This window comes from Phoenix dactylifera, chromosome 12 (assembly GCF_051530095.1).
Source record: "Phoenix dactylifera cultivar Ajwa chromosome 12, Ajwa_hap1_PhDact_Kaust_v1.1, whole genome shotgun sequence".
Classification (NCBI taxonomy): Eukaryota; Viridiplantae; Streptophyta; class Magnoliopsida; order Arecales; family Arecaceae; genus Phoenix; species Phoenix dactylifera.
In genome coordinates, this window is record NC_143201.1 from 28,527,547 (window position 1) to 28,543,368 (window position 15,822).

Here is a 15,822-nt window from a genome sequence, read left to right on the forward strand (position 1 = left end):
CTCACCTCAAATCCAAGGCGGTTATGACTGCATTTGTTACCTACCACATTTGGATAGCCAGGAATACCTGAATCTTTGAAAAGAGCATTCCACCACCAAGGATAATCCTGGAGAGATCTCGAGCGCAGGCTACTGAAATCATCCACTCAAATCTTTTTGGAGAATCTATCATAACTCGGGGCACCTGAAACTCTACCTCTGCTCTTGTAGCGTCTTGAATGGTGTTTATCCCTTGGGAGCCCCCACCCTCGAGTTTTTTCAAGGTCATCTTCGATGGATGTATGATGGCAAGAAAGGTTGAGGAAAGCCCAGACTCTAGACTTATTATAGCTGGCGGGAGCCCAATCTTCAATATCTCAATTTTTGGAGCAGAGTTGAGAGCAGCCTAGACCGGCCTTTGCCACGCCCGACACATTTTAAGAGTCAACGTCAATTTCATGAAAGGTGACTCGGCCACGGTGATTGGTTAGAGCCAAGGACGAGTGACGGAGGTATGCACTTAACCCCTACTTTAGGACATCTGGAGTTTGGCGAGAGGATGCATCTCTTTTGGGACGAGGCACATCTACCACGAGGCGAATAGAGAAGCGGATTGGATGGCTTCCTTTGTGGCTAATTAATCCGGTTGAGCTCTTTGGTACAGTGAGGCGCAAATGCCAAGAGCTTTTCAGAACCTGTTGTTTTCTGATTTTTTTGAATGTATTCATACTAGAGTAGTGTGAATCTAGTGTGAATCGCCTATCTTAGCAAAAAAAAAAAAACAACTACTATCATATGAATATAAGTTGCACATACATATGAATGGAATCATAGATAAGATCTCAGAAAAGTTAACATAGATAAAATAGAAAAAGTAATCATGTATGAGAAAGACAAATTTAAGGTTCACAAGATGGTACGATCAAAACTTCTAGTAAGCTCAAAATCTAGCCAGCAAAAATTAATTGTGAGCTTTAACCAACTCAACCTCCTGTACTAGTTATTTTATTCATAAATCCCCTCTACCATCCTCCTATGGCATAGTTTGTGACAATTCTACCTTTGAAGACATGCTTCCAAATGCCTTATGTCTCATTTAAATATTTTTGAATTTTAGCATTGTGGCTCTAATCTAAGTCTATGCTAGTTCATATTACAAAAGGACCTAGCATGATAAGATAAAAGCTTCAAACATATAGAAAGAAACTAAACATCATTACACACGAACTCGAAGGTAGAATACATCAACTGCTAGCGTAAAAAAGAATACAAAGGAACAGATAAATGGAGAGAAATGTTTGCATTTGAACGGAAGGAAATGCGAGAATATTCACTCACAAACCTGAGGGAAGAATGCCCTTGACAAAGCAAAGGGGTTGGTATGACTAAATCTTTCCAACCAACTGGACATTTACCCCTTCTTTTACTGTTATCTGCTTCTTCATTACACAGAACTCCAAGGTAGAATACATAAAGGAGCAGATAATTGGAGAAAAAGGTTTGTTTTTGAACAGAATGAAATGCGAAAATATTCAATCACAAACTGGAGAGTGGAATGTCCTTGACAAAGCAAAGGGGTTGGTATGGCTAAAACTTTCCAACCAACTGGACATTTATCCCATCTTTTACTGTTATCTGCTTCAGCTCTATGAGCGACACACCCAAACTCTGAGCTGAATAAAGTAACACAAGCAAGTCTGTCTGTCCACTTGGAAGAAATTAATATGGCAGAAGTATGGCCTTGCATCAACAATCACACATAGATCACTAGCTAGTCATTGGGGAATAGAATGTGTATTTGTATAATAAAAACTTACTAGTCATCAGGACATGAGAAAGATTAAACATACAAAATAACTAGCATGAAGGAAATATCATTACAAAAGGTCATAAACTCCCACCAACACCTAATTGCTTTTTCTGGTTCTCGGAAGAAGAGCTGAACAGGTTCTCTCTCCTTGTTCTCTATACTGGAAACACTTCAAATAACAGAACTCCAACCAACAAAGTGATGAAAAGCGTTAAGAAAAACAAACTGAGAAACAAAAAGAAAGAAGAACCTCATCAGGAAATATAATACATTGCTAAAAATCTCTTTTCAGCTTAAAGAGGAGTGAACCAAGAAAGGTTAAGAGTAAAAAATGGAAGCAATACGATGAGCCACATACACCTGAGCCATATCAGAGGCCATGTCCTCTGTCCCGTCTTCCTCTTCAGAAGAGCATAGCAAAGGGATCCCTATCATCGCCTCCATTAGCCGCCTTCTTCAAACTTACTAGTCATCAGGAAATGAGAAAGACAAAACATATAAAAGTAATAAGCATTAAGGAAAAATCATTACAAAAGGTCATAAACTTCCACCAACACCAACTTGCTTTTTTTGCTAAAACACCAACTTGCTTTCTCTGATTCTTGAAATAAAAGCTGAACAGGTTCTCTCTTCTTGTTCTTTATACTGGAAACACTTCAAATAATGGAACTCCAACCAACAAAGTGACCAAAAGCATTCAAAAAAACAAAACAAGAAACAAAAAGCAGGAAGAACCTCATCAAAATATAATACGCTGCTAAAAATCTCTCCTCGGCTTAAAGAGGACAGAACAAGAAGAAATTAGTGAAGGGATCGCTCTCCTCTCTTCTTCTTCTTCAAGAATAACCTCATTAGGAAATATAATACATTGCTAAAAATCTTTCATCAGCTCAATGAGGAGCGAACCAAGAAGAGAATGGTGAAGGTATCCCTCTCCTACTTTTTTTCTGCTTCTCCTTCTTCTTCTGCTTCTCCTCCTCCATGTTCTTCTCCTTAAAAAAAACTCAACAACTAAACAAATCATAAAGTCATAGCCAGTAGACCAGAAGATTGGTTTGGTTTTTCTAAATCGCAGCATACCATGTTATCCTTTTTCCCACCATGTGCTTATGCAAGAGTAGAGCTATCAGAACAATCTAGAGCTTGCGAAAGGTGAAGTTTTCATTTCACATTTAATAACAAAAACGATGAGTTGCCATGAGATGGTTGAAAGTAGTATTTCTTATTAAACCTCGATCCAATACAAAGTTTACAATGAACTATGTCTACATACATGTGGCAGTGGGGGAGAATGTAGTGATTTGATGTATGACCCAAGGATATTATCTGCAAAAAATTCAGATTAATACACTTCCTCTTTCAATCTGTCAGAGTTCTGTGCTCATGTATCCTTCACCACCACTTGGAAACATTGTAACAATCATCTTCCCTTTGTTTTCCTCTCTACTTGCAGCCTCTAAACATTTCAGTCAGAAGAACAGTAAGGAGTCAAACTGTGAAAAATGGATAACAGGATCTGCAGGAAATGATAAAATCAACCCTTAAACTAGCTTCTAAACTGGCATATATGCTGATAAGCAAGCCTCCATTCAAGTTCAAGTAAGTTGTGGTCTGCTTTCTTACCAGTCAGAAACATTTGGCACCCATATATCTCAACAAAATCCATTTATCAAGTAAAAAATGAGCTGGCATAACTGCAACGAACCTGTAACCTTTTTGAACAGCAATGAATGTGAAACTAATCCCAAGATTTCCGCTAGCTGGTTCTACTAATGTTGTAATACCAGGTGTAATCAGGCCCTTCTTTCCGCATTTTCTATCATTATGCAAAACAAGACTTCATACAACAAAAAGGAGCACCTAGTTACATCCAACCAATAGCAGCAGAGGCACTTCAATAAACATTTGCAACCACAAAGTGCTTGTCCCTCCCTTAATTGAAGCTTTTGTTATATTTTCTAGATTTCTCTGCATTCAACCACCTTATGATTTCTCTCACTCAGTTCACTCTATAGTACATTATTCCGATATAATTTGTTAATTTCCAATGGATTGCTGAAACAAAAGGAGGCAGAATATGTATTATATCACACCTAACAGTGTTGCATTTATGTCTGACATAGCCTTCATCATCATGAACGTAAGCTCTTGAACCAGAAAGTGTCTTCAAAACATTTTAGACGATGACATGCAAGTCTTCTCTACCCCTCTTCTTTTTCGTGAAGGTAAATTTCCTTCAGGATGGCGTGATTCATGGCCTGAGAAATATATGACAAATCATCAAAATTAACTGTCCATATTTAATTTCTATTTATGCTGCACCCTTGATCTCCGCTAATGTAATCCTTTTCAACCTTATTTTTCTTGGTTTTATAATGTTAACAATTCAGCTTTCTCACTGCTTTCTAACAATTCAGCTTTCTCACTGCTTTTCCACTCCCCCTCTCCATTTCTTCGTTTCAAGGTAGTGAAGATGCTCTGTCGAGGGAATCTCTAGACTAAATTTTTATTGTATTTTAGACCTCAACTCAAAGGTAGATGCAAAAGAGTTGCATGTTTAATAGCTTGTATGTAACTAATGTTCAGAAAAAGACCAACTAGCACTGAAAAATCCATAAAGTCTCCACAAGTACTTTATGCATGTTTTCTGGTTTTGACAACTCTCCATTAAATTTGAATTACAAATAGTGACCAAAGAGGGTAAGAACAGAGGAAAAAAAAAATAAAGGTTTCCATGGTTCACCAAGATTTTCTATGCTATTGGTCTTCAACTTCTCACCAGCATCCCAATCATTATGGCAAACATTTTCTTTCTTTTTTTTTTTACAAGACGGGTGGACTAAATCACCCTAGAATAGATACAACTCAAGGGGTCCGAGTACAAAATATCCCAAACATGAGAAGAGGTCAAAGACAAGTTGGCCTAGATTTTTAAGTCAGTAGAATTCACAAAAAGGTTCCAGATACTCTATAACCACCTTTTATTCCTACATTTCTGGTCATCCTAAAATGCTAGTGCACCTTGTGTGATTCAAGGCATACAAGATTTTGAATGAACTCAGGTGGTATCTGATTTATAAGGATCTAGAATACTGGAAACACGTAAAAGAAAGGTCTCAATAGAAAAACTAGAATCAGAACATTAGAAGAATAACTAGAGCTTATCTTTGCAACGTCAAAACTCAAAAGCAAATGGAATGACAATTCATGAAATGTAACCTTGTGGACCTGCCACTTTTGCTCCAAAAAAAAGTGCAAAGAAGATAAATTGGTTGTCAAAGTCATGAAATTTTTAATCTTTTAACCAACATATAACTAGTAAATATGCTCTGCATAAAGGACATTTAAGTATTAAGAGTAAGGTGATGTCTCATTGGGGAAAATTCTGAAACAATTTCTGCCATACAACATGAAAGTTGATAATAGTTTCCTTTAATCTTGTTTAATTATCCCTGGAATGTTTAACAGCTTGGCTTTAATTTAGATCTACATACCACTGGTTCAGACCGCAAGAGGACCTAAGATAAGATAAAGGCTTCAAATACACATATTAGAAAAACAAACATCACAGATGAAATTCCAAGCTAGAACCATGTGCTACAAAAACAATAACAAAGACTAGAAATAAAGTGGTCCCTAGAGAAAAAGATTGTGTGCCCCCCCCCCCCCCCCAAAAAAAAAAAAAAGAAAAAAGAATAGGTAGATTATTCACTCGCAAATATGAGAGCAGCACGATCCTTAACAGGGGAAAGAGGTTGGGTATGATACAATCTTTCCAACCAACCAAAGTCTATTCCTCTTGTATCATGATCTTTTTCAGTTCTATGAGTGATGTCCAACCGACAAGCTGGATGAAGTAACAAATATGGTTGCATTTCTCGGGTTGAAACAAATAAATGGCAGAAATATGGACTGGCAGATTAAATCAAACAATAGATAACAAGGTAATGGGAAAAAGTTTTTGCTTTCTGTTCATAGATTACAAGAATTACTCATCATTCTTAGGTGGTTTCTTTTTGTGATTATTTTTAGATAAGACCTAGGGAAAAATATATCTCTTCTAGATGTACTAAATAATCTTCTTTTGTATATACACACTAATTTTAAAAGTTACGGTTCTACTAATCTGAATGGAATGTGAATTGTTAATGAAAGAAAATCAACAAAAAATCACAAGCCTCGAGGAAATGAGAAAGACAAAAGAGATATAGTAGTTAGCTGCATAAAAGCAGGCTAATAAAATGTAGATAACTTGAAAAGGGCTCAATAAGATGATGTTATATTCTGTGAAATGTCTAGGATGCATATGCATACCACAAATTTTTATATCTGATGGAGAAATATGCATGTAAATGAAAGCATGCATAAACACATGTAATTGTAAAAGCTTCATATGATGAAAAACTTTAGACCATTTTAGTACATTCAGATAGGATACAAGCAAGGTTATATTATATATAATAAAATCAATTTAGGAAAATATCACAAAAAATAATATGTATTTAATTTTCTTTTCCACTTTCAAATGGCTCAATCTAGGAATTCCTTAAATTCCAACTTGAACCATATATTTTGTGTATAAAATTTTCACCATAAAATAAATTACAACAAAAATGCTGTCTGAAGGTCCAATCTATTTTCTAAAAAGTACAAATTATCTATCTATCCATATCTCTAGATTTCTATTTTCTTCTACTTAAAAAATATTGGTCTGAGCCTCTAAAATATACATCCAGAGATTTTCATAATTTAGAATACATCACCATGAACGAACTTGGAAGAGCGTGGCCTTTGGGACAAGACAATTAACCAATTTCATGCTTTCTTCCAAAATAAAGAGACCCAAATTTTGCTTACCAAGGCACCTCTGAAATAGATTATGTGCTAGGGATATCCCTAAAGCTCAGAACTGAGATGCCTAATTTTCAAGAGAAAGAACATCCTAAAAGGTTCTCTTACTTCATTCCTTTGTTCGAAAAAGGATTCAAGTCAAGAAACCCCCTTTAACCAACATAGAAGCAGAACATCAATGATCAATTGCACTACTTCACGGGAAGAGGATCAAACTTCTTTATGAGTTTTTAAATTTCTAATTGCCATCGATTTTCTGATGTGCTCACTACCTGCTCTCCAAGAGTCATGCTAGGTGTACCCAATGAATCTTTGTTTAGCGAATAACCCTCATAAATTAAGCTCACAACCCAAAAAGACATCTGAAAATCGGAGGACAAATATGAATGACACAAAGAAAAATAGCAAAAATATCAAGAAAGTAAAATCCTGAAAAGGAGATCACAAGGCAAGCCTTATCTCATCTCTTGTTCCTTTTACAGGAAGCAATTAAAATCAAGAATGCCCTTTAATCGAGCAGACCCCGACCATTAATGGCTAAACCATGCCCTTTAGTGCCAAAAAAAAAAGAAGAGGAATCAAACTTTTCGATCAGTTTTAAACTCTTGATCGCATTCAAAAAACTTCAATGCGCCCGCTAGCTACCCTTTATTCAAAGACTCCTCCACTGCGCCGACCCCAAAAGTATCTGAAAATAGGAAAAGAACAAAAAGAACCCATGATTGCCACCAAGAAAAGGAACAAAAAGCATCAAGAAAAGAAAATCCCAAAAAAATGGAACATAGAAACAGCTTTCTCATCTTAATTTTTTTATTATCGGAAAAAAATAAACAAAAATCAAGAAACCTAATACCAGTTCTAAACTCTTAGCGAGAGTCTAAGAAAACCAAGAAGCGGAGAGCAATAAGTCGCGTTAAGAATCAAAAAACCAAGAAACGGAAAAACAAGAACTCGCATCGCCAAACAATACGCATGCATCGCTAAATTCCTCATCAGCCTAGACTTCAGACCAAATTAAGGCCTCGAAAAGGGAAGCGAACCAAGAAAAGATCAATCGCAGATCGCCTTGCGAAAGGGAAGAAATTATTAGCGACGGAAGACCTTCCCTCGCCCCTTCCACTCCTTTTTCTCTTCCTCCGTACTTTGGCTCTCCGAATCGGGTCGGGTAGCTTAATAAATGATCGCTCCGCCTGGGCTCACCCGTTTCAAGAACCCATACCGCAATTCGGGTCAAGTACAAAATAACCGAATCCAGCATTTTTTCCTTTTAATGCGTCTGATAAAAGCAAATGAAAAAGAGATGGTCCAAAGGTCTAAATGAAGGCTTGCAACAAAAAATCCAAATAAAGAAGAAAAAAAAGGGGCAAAAGAATGAATGGCAGAGGAAAAAAAAAAGAAGAAAGGAAGTCATGGAGGACAGGACTAGCTTGCTATTTAGATGGGTCTATCTTGGATGAAGGCACGAGAGATGGCACGAATTTTGTTATTCGGGATCCAGACTCCTGGATTGTGGCCGCTGGGGACAGTTAGTTATTCGACATCTCGGTTTCCGGTACGGAGTTGAGAGCCGCGTGGGCAGCCTTCGTTATGCCCGGCGCGGCTTACGAACCAGCTCTATTATTCTAGATGGGGACTCGACCACAGTTATTAGTTAGATTCAGGAGGGTCCTAGGGGTGACGGCAGTGACCACCCACTGCTCCATGACATTTGGGCTATAGCGAGGGGAGGCCTTTCAGACCAAGCATACCTTCCAAGAAGCCAATGGGGCTGCGGATTGGGTAGCTACTTATATGGCCAGTCACTCCGGAGGTACCCTATGGGCTGGAGATGGTGAGATACCCCGAGCATTTCGGAGCATTTTGTTTTTTTTATTGGGTGCATTCATACTCGTTAGTATGATCCACCCACTCCAGCAAAAAAAAAAAAAAGATTTTCTTTAGTTAGGAAGAGCGAGAGTTAGTTTATCAATCATCCGTAGAATCAGGTGCAAGTATGAGATGGTAGGCTAGGCAAAGGTCCTATGCATAGAAAGGTTTGGATGATTGGCCAAAAATAGACCAAAGAGAAATATAGAGAGCTTAAGTTTAGAAGCTTAAGTCCAGGATAATAAATCCATATAGCACTTCTTTTATTAGTTAATGAAGGACTATGACAATTTTTTCCACCTCATCTTGTGATATCCTCGTCATGATTAGCTTCTACTCGAGAGAGGAGGCCCATCAATGGCATGGATCCTACTAGGTCCTCCTCATAAGACTGATAAAGGTAGTGACGTATAATTGGCCTAACTTTGATACTATTTGTTAAGAATTCACAGTCCAAAATCTTAAGATGTTGAGAGAAGGATCGAATTAGGTTAATACATGCATATGACACCCATTTTATTAGTCAATTTGAAACTATTGCACATGGTAACCAGGAAAAAAAACATGATTTAGGGGTGAGAGGTATTAATGTAATAATACTTAGGGGGAAGCCATAATTGTCAGGGGTGTGGAATCGAGGCCCCTATCTAACTGCAATATTTATTAACCTAAATTGTTACCCATATAAGTGAGTCTCCTTTCTTTTTTTTCTCTTGTCTGATGTGGGACAAAAGGAGAGGTATGAATTTTAATGTTAGAAGCCTCTCTTCGACATTCAATTGATCAAAAATAAAATTTCATCCCCTCCAACCAGTTCTTGAACATCTAAGCCAGCAGCTGGGGCTAGAACAAGGAAGTTTGACAGGTTTGACTCTCCCCCTTCGTTAAATCGATAGAAAAAACCTAAAAATAATAATATATAATAAATAAAAAATATAATATATTCTAATATTATGATTTTCAATGTTATCTATAGAAACTATCCATCATCTATCCAAGTGCATCTACCTTTAGGTTGCAGCGACATGGCTCAAGACCTTCTAATTTATAATTGATATGGTCCAATTGTGCATTTATTCAAAGTTGCTTGCTGGTCATATAACAAGACAAAGATTGCATTGAAAAATAAGAATCCAAGATTATACCGACTCAACTAGTTGTTGAGATTGGCATGCATGGCCATGATAATTATGGCTCCCAGTGGTGATTTTCATAGTTCAAAAAGCATTTTCCCAACAAAATGTACAGGCACAAACCTTATCAAAAGCATGACTAACACCGGACTGGATAAGAATCGGATAGTAATATATTCATATTCATATTTATTTTATTTGATGAATACAGATATGAATATAGATTCTAGTCGAATGCAAAATTCACATCCTTATTTGTTAAACGGATACAATTATAAATCAAATAGTGGAAGCATGGATATAATATGGATATAAGTTGGATAATTAAACTTCATAACCATAAAATCAAAGATGTTATTAAGTGGAGATAAATCAAGTTAATAGTATATTAATATGATCATTTACTTTCTTAAAAGTTTATGAATGTTATAGAAAATTAAATAGAATTATAACCGAACAGTTGTCTATCCATATCCATATTTATTTTTTTATGGGTATGGATAAGATTATAAATATTAGTCAAATACTCAAATTTTTATCTATATTTGAATAAAATCGGATGAAACATGGATGCAAACATATGTTATCCGGTCTATTTTCATCCTTAATCAAAAACGTACGTTATGAAACATGCTAATATATCCCCGAAACAAATCCATAGGACTATCTCTCATGGGGATGTGATCAGCTAATAAGGCCAAAACCAGGCAACATGAGAATCTCGCCCCTTCAATTTTGGCATTCATACCTACAATATTATTAATTAGTTTTCGTAATTAGTTACTACGTATTAGTCATGCCCAACATCATTTGGATGGAGAAAGATATATTTTTCAAGAACCACATGCGCCAAAAAAAAAAAAAAAAAGAAGTTGGCCATGAGAGCCAGAGAAAGAATATGTTATGCTATACGCACCTCTCGGTGAGAACTTAGAAGCAGTGCACCGATGCTTCCATCCAACCACCCAAGCCGGCAGCCTGCCTCTCGTTCCGACAAACAACGAAATAAACATCCAACCGAAGTACGGGCTTTTTGAAAGAGAAAGCACAATGGGTGGCTATGGAGAGAACGCCGGTCCAAATCAATAAGGCCAGGGCAAGATGCTCTTTTTGAGAGGCTGGAGGGAGGTGACTCTAAAAGGAGGCGATTCTAACTCCGGCGCCCCTAGTTGATTTCACCGTCCTATATATTTTAGAGTGCAGGGCTGCCATCAGCCGAGCCCTGTGTGCGTCTTTCCCTCTAGCTCTTTGTTTGTTTGTTTGGTGTGGGCAAGAGCCAGGATGGAGATGGAGATGGAGATGAGCCTCGGAGGAGGCATGGAGTCAGGGGCAGCGTATCTCTTCACGTTGGTGGCTTTGGTTGTGGGGTTCTTGGTGTACTTCTATGCTCCCTACTGGGGGGTGAGGAAGGTGCCCGGACCTCCCACCACCCTCTTGGTTGGGCACCTTCCCTTGCTCGCCAAGCATGGACCAGATGTGTTCAGTATCCTCGCCAAGACTTATGGTCCCATCTACAGGTATATGATGCTCTCCCTCCCTCCTTCACTCCCTCCTCCTCTCTATATCTGCCTTTGTTTGCGTTTGTGTTATGGTCTTCCTCTCTTGGAAATTGGATCATTTATTTTTGAGGGAGAAGAAAAAAGGAGGAACTATTGTACACTTTTGTATCCTTTCCTTTCTTTAGCCTGTGAGCAAGTCTGGAATGAGTGATAAACAAGGGGTTTATTTCAGTCTTTCACTTATAATTCGAATAACCACTTTAACCCAGATAAAGTGCACTATTTCTGATGGAGGCCAAAGAGCTATACTCGACTTATTGGATGAGCACCAGTCCTCTCAAGTCTCAATTCCTCTAAATTTTCGAAAAAGAAATTCTCTACAATAACTTGAGTTTCCATATGTCCAACCAAACAAAATTTTAGATTTATTTTAAGAATAACAACAAGAGGAATAGATGTAAGTATCCAGGTTTTGCCTAGCTTTTTAACGTGAAAAGCCAACAAGACTTGGGTCTGCTGGTTTGAAGGTGGCATCCGGACCATATTTATCCCAAAAAGAAATTGGTCAGCTGAACAAGCAGTCTTCTACTAACGGGCCAAAATTCAAGTAGGATTTAACACTGTACTTGACCGGTCGTGAAGGCAAGAATCTAATTCAATGACAGCCCATTTGGGCGCAAAAGAGTCCATTTTGCTCCTAGTTTTTGCTATTACTCTTGATTTCCTCGAATTCTCTTGGACTTTGTGGTGGTTTTCTGGAGTGTATTCCTTTCTACTCACCACTTGTGAGTCCTTTTCTTTTTCTCCTTTTTTTTTTTTTTCAATTCTTGCTCTGTTTTTGTAGGGTATGTTAATTAATATGCTATCTGACGTCTAGCCTCTTTTTTTTTCTCTAACTTTTCTTCAGAACTTTCTTAAACTTACTGAAAATTTTGAATTTAGGTTCCACATGGGTAGGCAGCCTTTGATAATAGTCGCGGACGCAGAACTGTGCAAAGAGGTCGGGATTAAGAAGTTCAAGAGCTTCTCCAACCGAAGCCTGCCTTCTCCCATATCTGGATCTCCTCTCCACCAAAAAGGCCTTTTCTTCACAAGGTAGCCCACCTTCCAGAGACTATTCGCACAGGATAGGAATAGGAGTAGCTCTTTTTATGGGAATAGTTATGTCACAAATTTTTCCAGATTTTTTTTCTTGGCTCAAACTTGAGGAGTGGCTCAAGTCCGAGGCTGTTGTTGACCATAAGAAAGAAAAAGCTAGATTGAAAAGAGGGCTTATTCTAGTAATACAGTTATACCAGTTCGCCCTTAAATTAGTTCGTTTCAGTAATAAACAAGTTTGACCGGAATAATTATTCCTTCTTTATTCCTGTTGTTTTAAATCCATTTGGCGGGAATAGAACTTTTCTCCGAACCTTATTCCTGCTTTATTCCCGGTCCAAACATAACCACAGTTCTCAAGCTTGCCAGCCAATGAACAAGAATTCATTTTTGTCTGCAGGGATTCAAGGTGGTCAGCTATGAAAAACACCATAATCTCCATGTACCAACCTTCCCACTTAGCTAGCCTCATCCCCACTATGCAATCCTACATAGAGTCTGCAACTCGAAACCTCTCCAAAGCAGTAGAAGCAGAAGAAGACATCACTTTCTCCGATCTCTCCCTCGAACTTGCCACCGACGTCATCGGCCAGGCAGCGTTCGGTGTCGACTTCGGCCTTTCCAAAGAAGGCTCCCCTGGTAAACCTAACAGAGATGATGAAGTCTCAGCCTTCATCAAAGAGCACATATATTCCACCACCTCCCTCAAAATGGATCTTTCTGGTTCTTTCTCCATCATATTGGGCCTACTTATCCCAATCCTCCAAGAGCCGTTCAGGCAACTCCTCAGACGAATACCAGGAGCCGCCGACAGGAAGATGGACCAGACCAACCTAAAACTGAGCAACAGAGTGGGCAAGATTGTCGCAAAGAGGGCTTGCGAGAAGGAAAGAGGGAGCAACGACTTCTTGTCATCCATATTAAATGCCAGGGAGTCGGACGGTGCATCGAGGGACCTCTTCACCTCTGAGTACATCAGTGCACTGACTTACGAGCACCTTCTTGCCGGGTCGGCAACCACTTCCTTCACGCTGTCATCGATTCTTTACTTGGTTTCCCAACATCCAGAAGTCGAGAAAAAGTTGCTTCAGGAAATTGATGCATTTGGGCCGTGTGATCTGATTCCTGCTGCGGAGGACCTTCAGCACAAATTCCCCTACCTTGATCAGGCAAAGATCCATCCAAACTAAAAGTAGTTTCTTTGCCATCTGGTTTAAGCTGAGTCAACTTATAGCATGGCGTAAGCTTGATAAATACCATCACTTGTCATACTGATATCTAGATGCCTGCAGTCGTAACTATTCGATGTGCATGAACAAGTATCAATCATGGGAAAAAAGAAAAAAGATTTATATTTAGTGGATTTAGAACTAGTCCAGATGGATCTTAATTGGATGCCAGAAACATAGCATGGACTGCTCGTCAAAGATCCGACTGACAGATAGGAATTTGTTCTTGCAGGTGATAAAAGAGGCAATGAGGTTTTTTACAGTGTCACCATTGGTTGCAAGGGAAGCATCTCAGGAAGTGAAAGTTGGCGGCTATGTTCTCCCAAAGGTATGTGCAATCCAAGGAAATCTACAAAATTTGCTTAAAATTGAAAGAAGACATTCAGAGAAGCTTTTGCAATGTCTTATTAACCTTCAATCTTAGTCAACAACTGTTATCCCATCTACTTGGGCTTGGTTCTATGGACCATGCTACATATAATCAATCAAGTTTGGAGTATGTTCCAAAACAACAATTTATATGTTATGGTGTCTGTGTAAACACTACAGGGTACATGGGTCTGGCTAGCACTGGGAGTCTTGGCCAAAGACCACAAGAACTTCCCGGAGCCCAATGTGTTCCGGCCGGAGAGGTTCGACCCTGCCTGCGATGAAGAAAAGCGACGACATCCCTACGCACACATTCCGTTCGGGATCGGACCGAGGGCCTGCATTGGGCAGAAGTTCTCATTGCAGGAGATCAAGCTGTCAGTCATACATCTCTACCGCAACTTTGTTTTCAGGCACTCCCCTCAGATGGAAAGCCCACTGGAATTCCAATATGGCATTGTGCTTAATTTCAAGCACGGCGTCAAGCTTCAAGTCATCAAGAGATCCACTTTGTAGCATCTGGATTTGTGGTTGGTTGTTTGTTGCTCGATTCTGGGATCATAGACTGTGCAACTTGTTCAGTATTATTGTTCTTAAACCTATAATCAATGTAATCATCAGTAGGCTTTTGTTGATTCGTAGGAGTGTCTATACTCAAATCAAAATACATCTTAGACGTAAATCCATGGGTCCTTGTGCAAAAAAAAAGGAGAAAAAGTTCTCAGTTGAATCATAAGGCCTTTTCAGTCTTATTCTTGCATATATATATATATATATATATATATATATATATATATACACAGCCAAAACAAAAAGAAAACGAAAGAGAAGAAGCTCACAGAGCTATATCTTGCAACAAGGCAATCTAATGGGATCAGAGTAAACCAGACCAAATTGCATAGGAAACTGAACAACGAAACCTAATTCAAATAAATCTAACCTAAGTTGGCAAAGTTTTGGCGTTGAAAACTCATTTCATGAGAAACATCCTTACGTTTCTTGCTAATGTTTCATAAGAAAGATTGACGTAATTGAACTTGTGCTTTACTTTGATGATTTAAATCTGAAGCCAGCACTGTAATACTACTGCAGTTGGCAAACAAATCCTATGTCTAATATAAGTTTCTCATGCAGTTGTCAATTGTGTCAGTTATAAAACAAATCCTATGAATTATGAATTAACTAGTTAGCTATAACTAATATAACTATACAAGTAATGTGTAATGCAAATTGTCAGGTTAGCTTTCTATAACATTTAATAAAAAGAAACAGGCACTAGACAGTCTTCCCATCACAATCCAAAATCCAAATCGAAATATTTCTTTTATGGTGGATAACTAATCAATGTCAGGCTGCAATTAATCGCAAAATTTAATTTGAAGAGTAACTCGACCGATGATAAGTAAGTTCTCTTTCATGGCCACCATATTTGTGATCTTCTGTATATTATTCTCATCTATCACTCAAATACCAGTCCAAAGATTTGTGTGCTACTCTGCACATAAATATGATAAAGAGAAAAAAACTGCTGATTACCACCTTGAATGGAATCAACAGTCGACCATTAATTTATTCTACGGAAGACGAGACCACATTCTTCTTAATCAAAATGTTCCTCTCTGCCACATCAGCCTGGGATCGATAGGTACATCCATGGTGATGGGTGGGCACACACCAAAACATCACAAACAATTTAATAAAAGAGACTATAGGGAAGAGTAGCAATAATGTATCCAAGCTAAATGCGTCACCCATCACCTCATGAATCACTTCTGAAGGAAACAATAGCATCTTCCAGGAGAGGCTACAAAGGCCTACAAGTATAGGGTGCATCATTGTTTTATGAGATGTTTTTTTTTTATTAGATGGAAGTGGGAGGCTTTTGTTTTATGAGATGATCCTCTAAGGCTCCAATCTAAAAAAAATCTACTATAGAAAAGACTTCAAAGATAAAATAAAATAAAAAAAAAATTTCTATGAGTTCGTTT

At 38.1% G+C, this 15,822-nt stretch overlaps 1 protein-coding gene across 2 annotated transcripts; it reads left to right on the forward strand.

The window, feature by feature from the left end:
• Positions 1 to 10,781: 10,781 nt before the first annotated feature.
• On the forward strand, positions 10,782 to 14,471 carry CYP711A1 (cytochrome P450, family 711, subfamily A, polypeptide 1). Of its 2 annotated transcripts, XM_008794990.6 has the most exons (5): positions 10,782 to 11,156; positions 12,081 to 12,233; positions 12,637 to 13,405; positions 13,698 to 13,793; positions 14,015 to 14,471. In XM_008794990.6, exons 1-5 carry the CDS (start codon positions 10,921 to 10,923, stop codon positions 14,348 to 14,350), a joined length of 1,590 nt encoding a protein of 529 aa, XP_008793212.4. In that variant the 5' UTR covers positions 10,782 to 10,920; the 3' UTR covers positions 14,351 to 14,471. The 2 variants fall into 2 exon arrangements, with proteins under 2 accessions (XP_008793212.4, XP_088564102.2); XM_088707976.2 differs by lacking the exon at positions 12,081 to 12,233 and having other exon boundaries at positions 10,791 to 11,156.
• The last annotated feature ends 1,351 nt before the right edge of the window (positions 14,472 to 15,822 follow it).

Excerpts from the sequence above, each read along its gene's own strand:
- CYP711A1 (XM_008794990.6), top strand. The coding sequence starts at position 10,921 with ATGGAGATGGAGATGGAGATGAGCCTCGGAGGAGGCATGGAGTCAGGG. Across the intron at positions 11,157-12,080 it reads ACTTATGGTCCCATCTACAG|GTTCCACATGGGTAGGCAGC; the intron begins GTATATGATGCT and ends TTTTGAATTTAG. Across the intron at positions 13,794-14,014 it reads GCGGCTATGTTCTCCCAAAG|GGTACATGGGTCTGGCTAGC; the intron begins GTATGTGCAATC and ends TAAACACTACAG.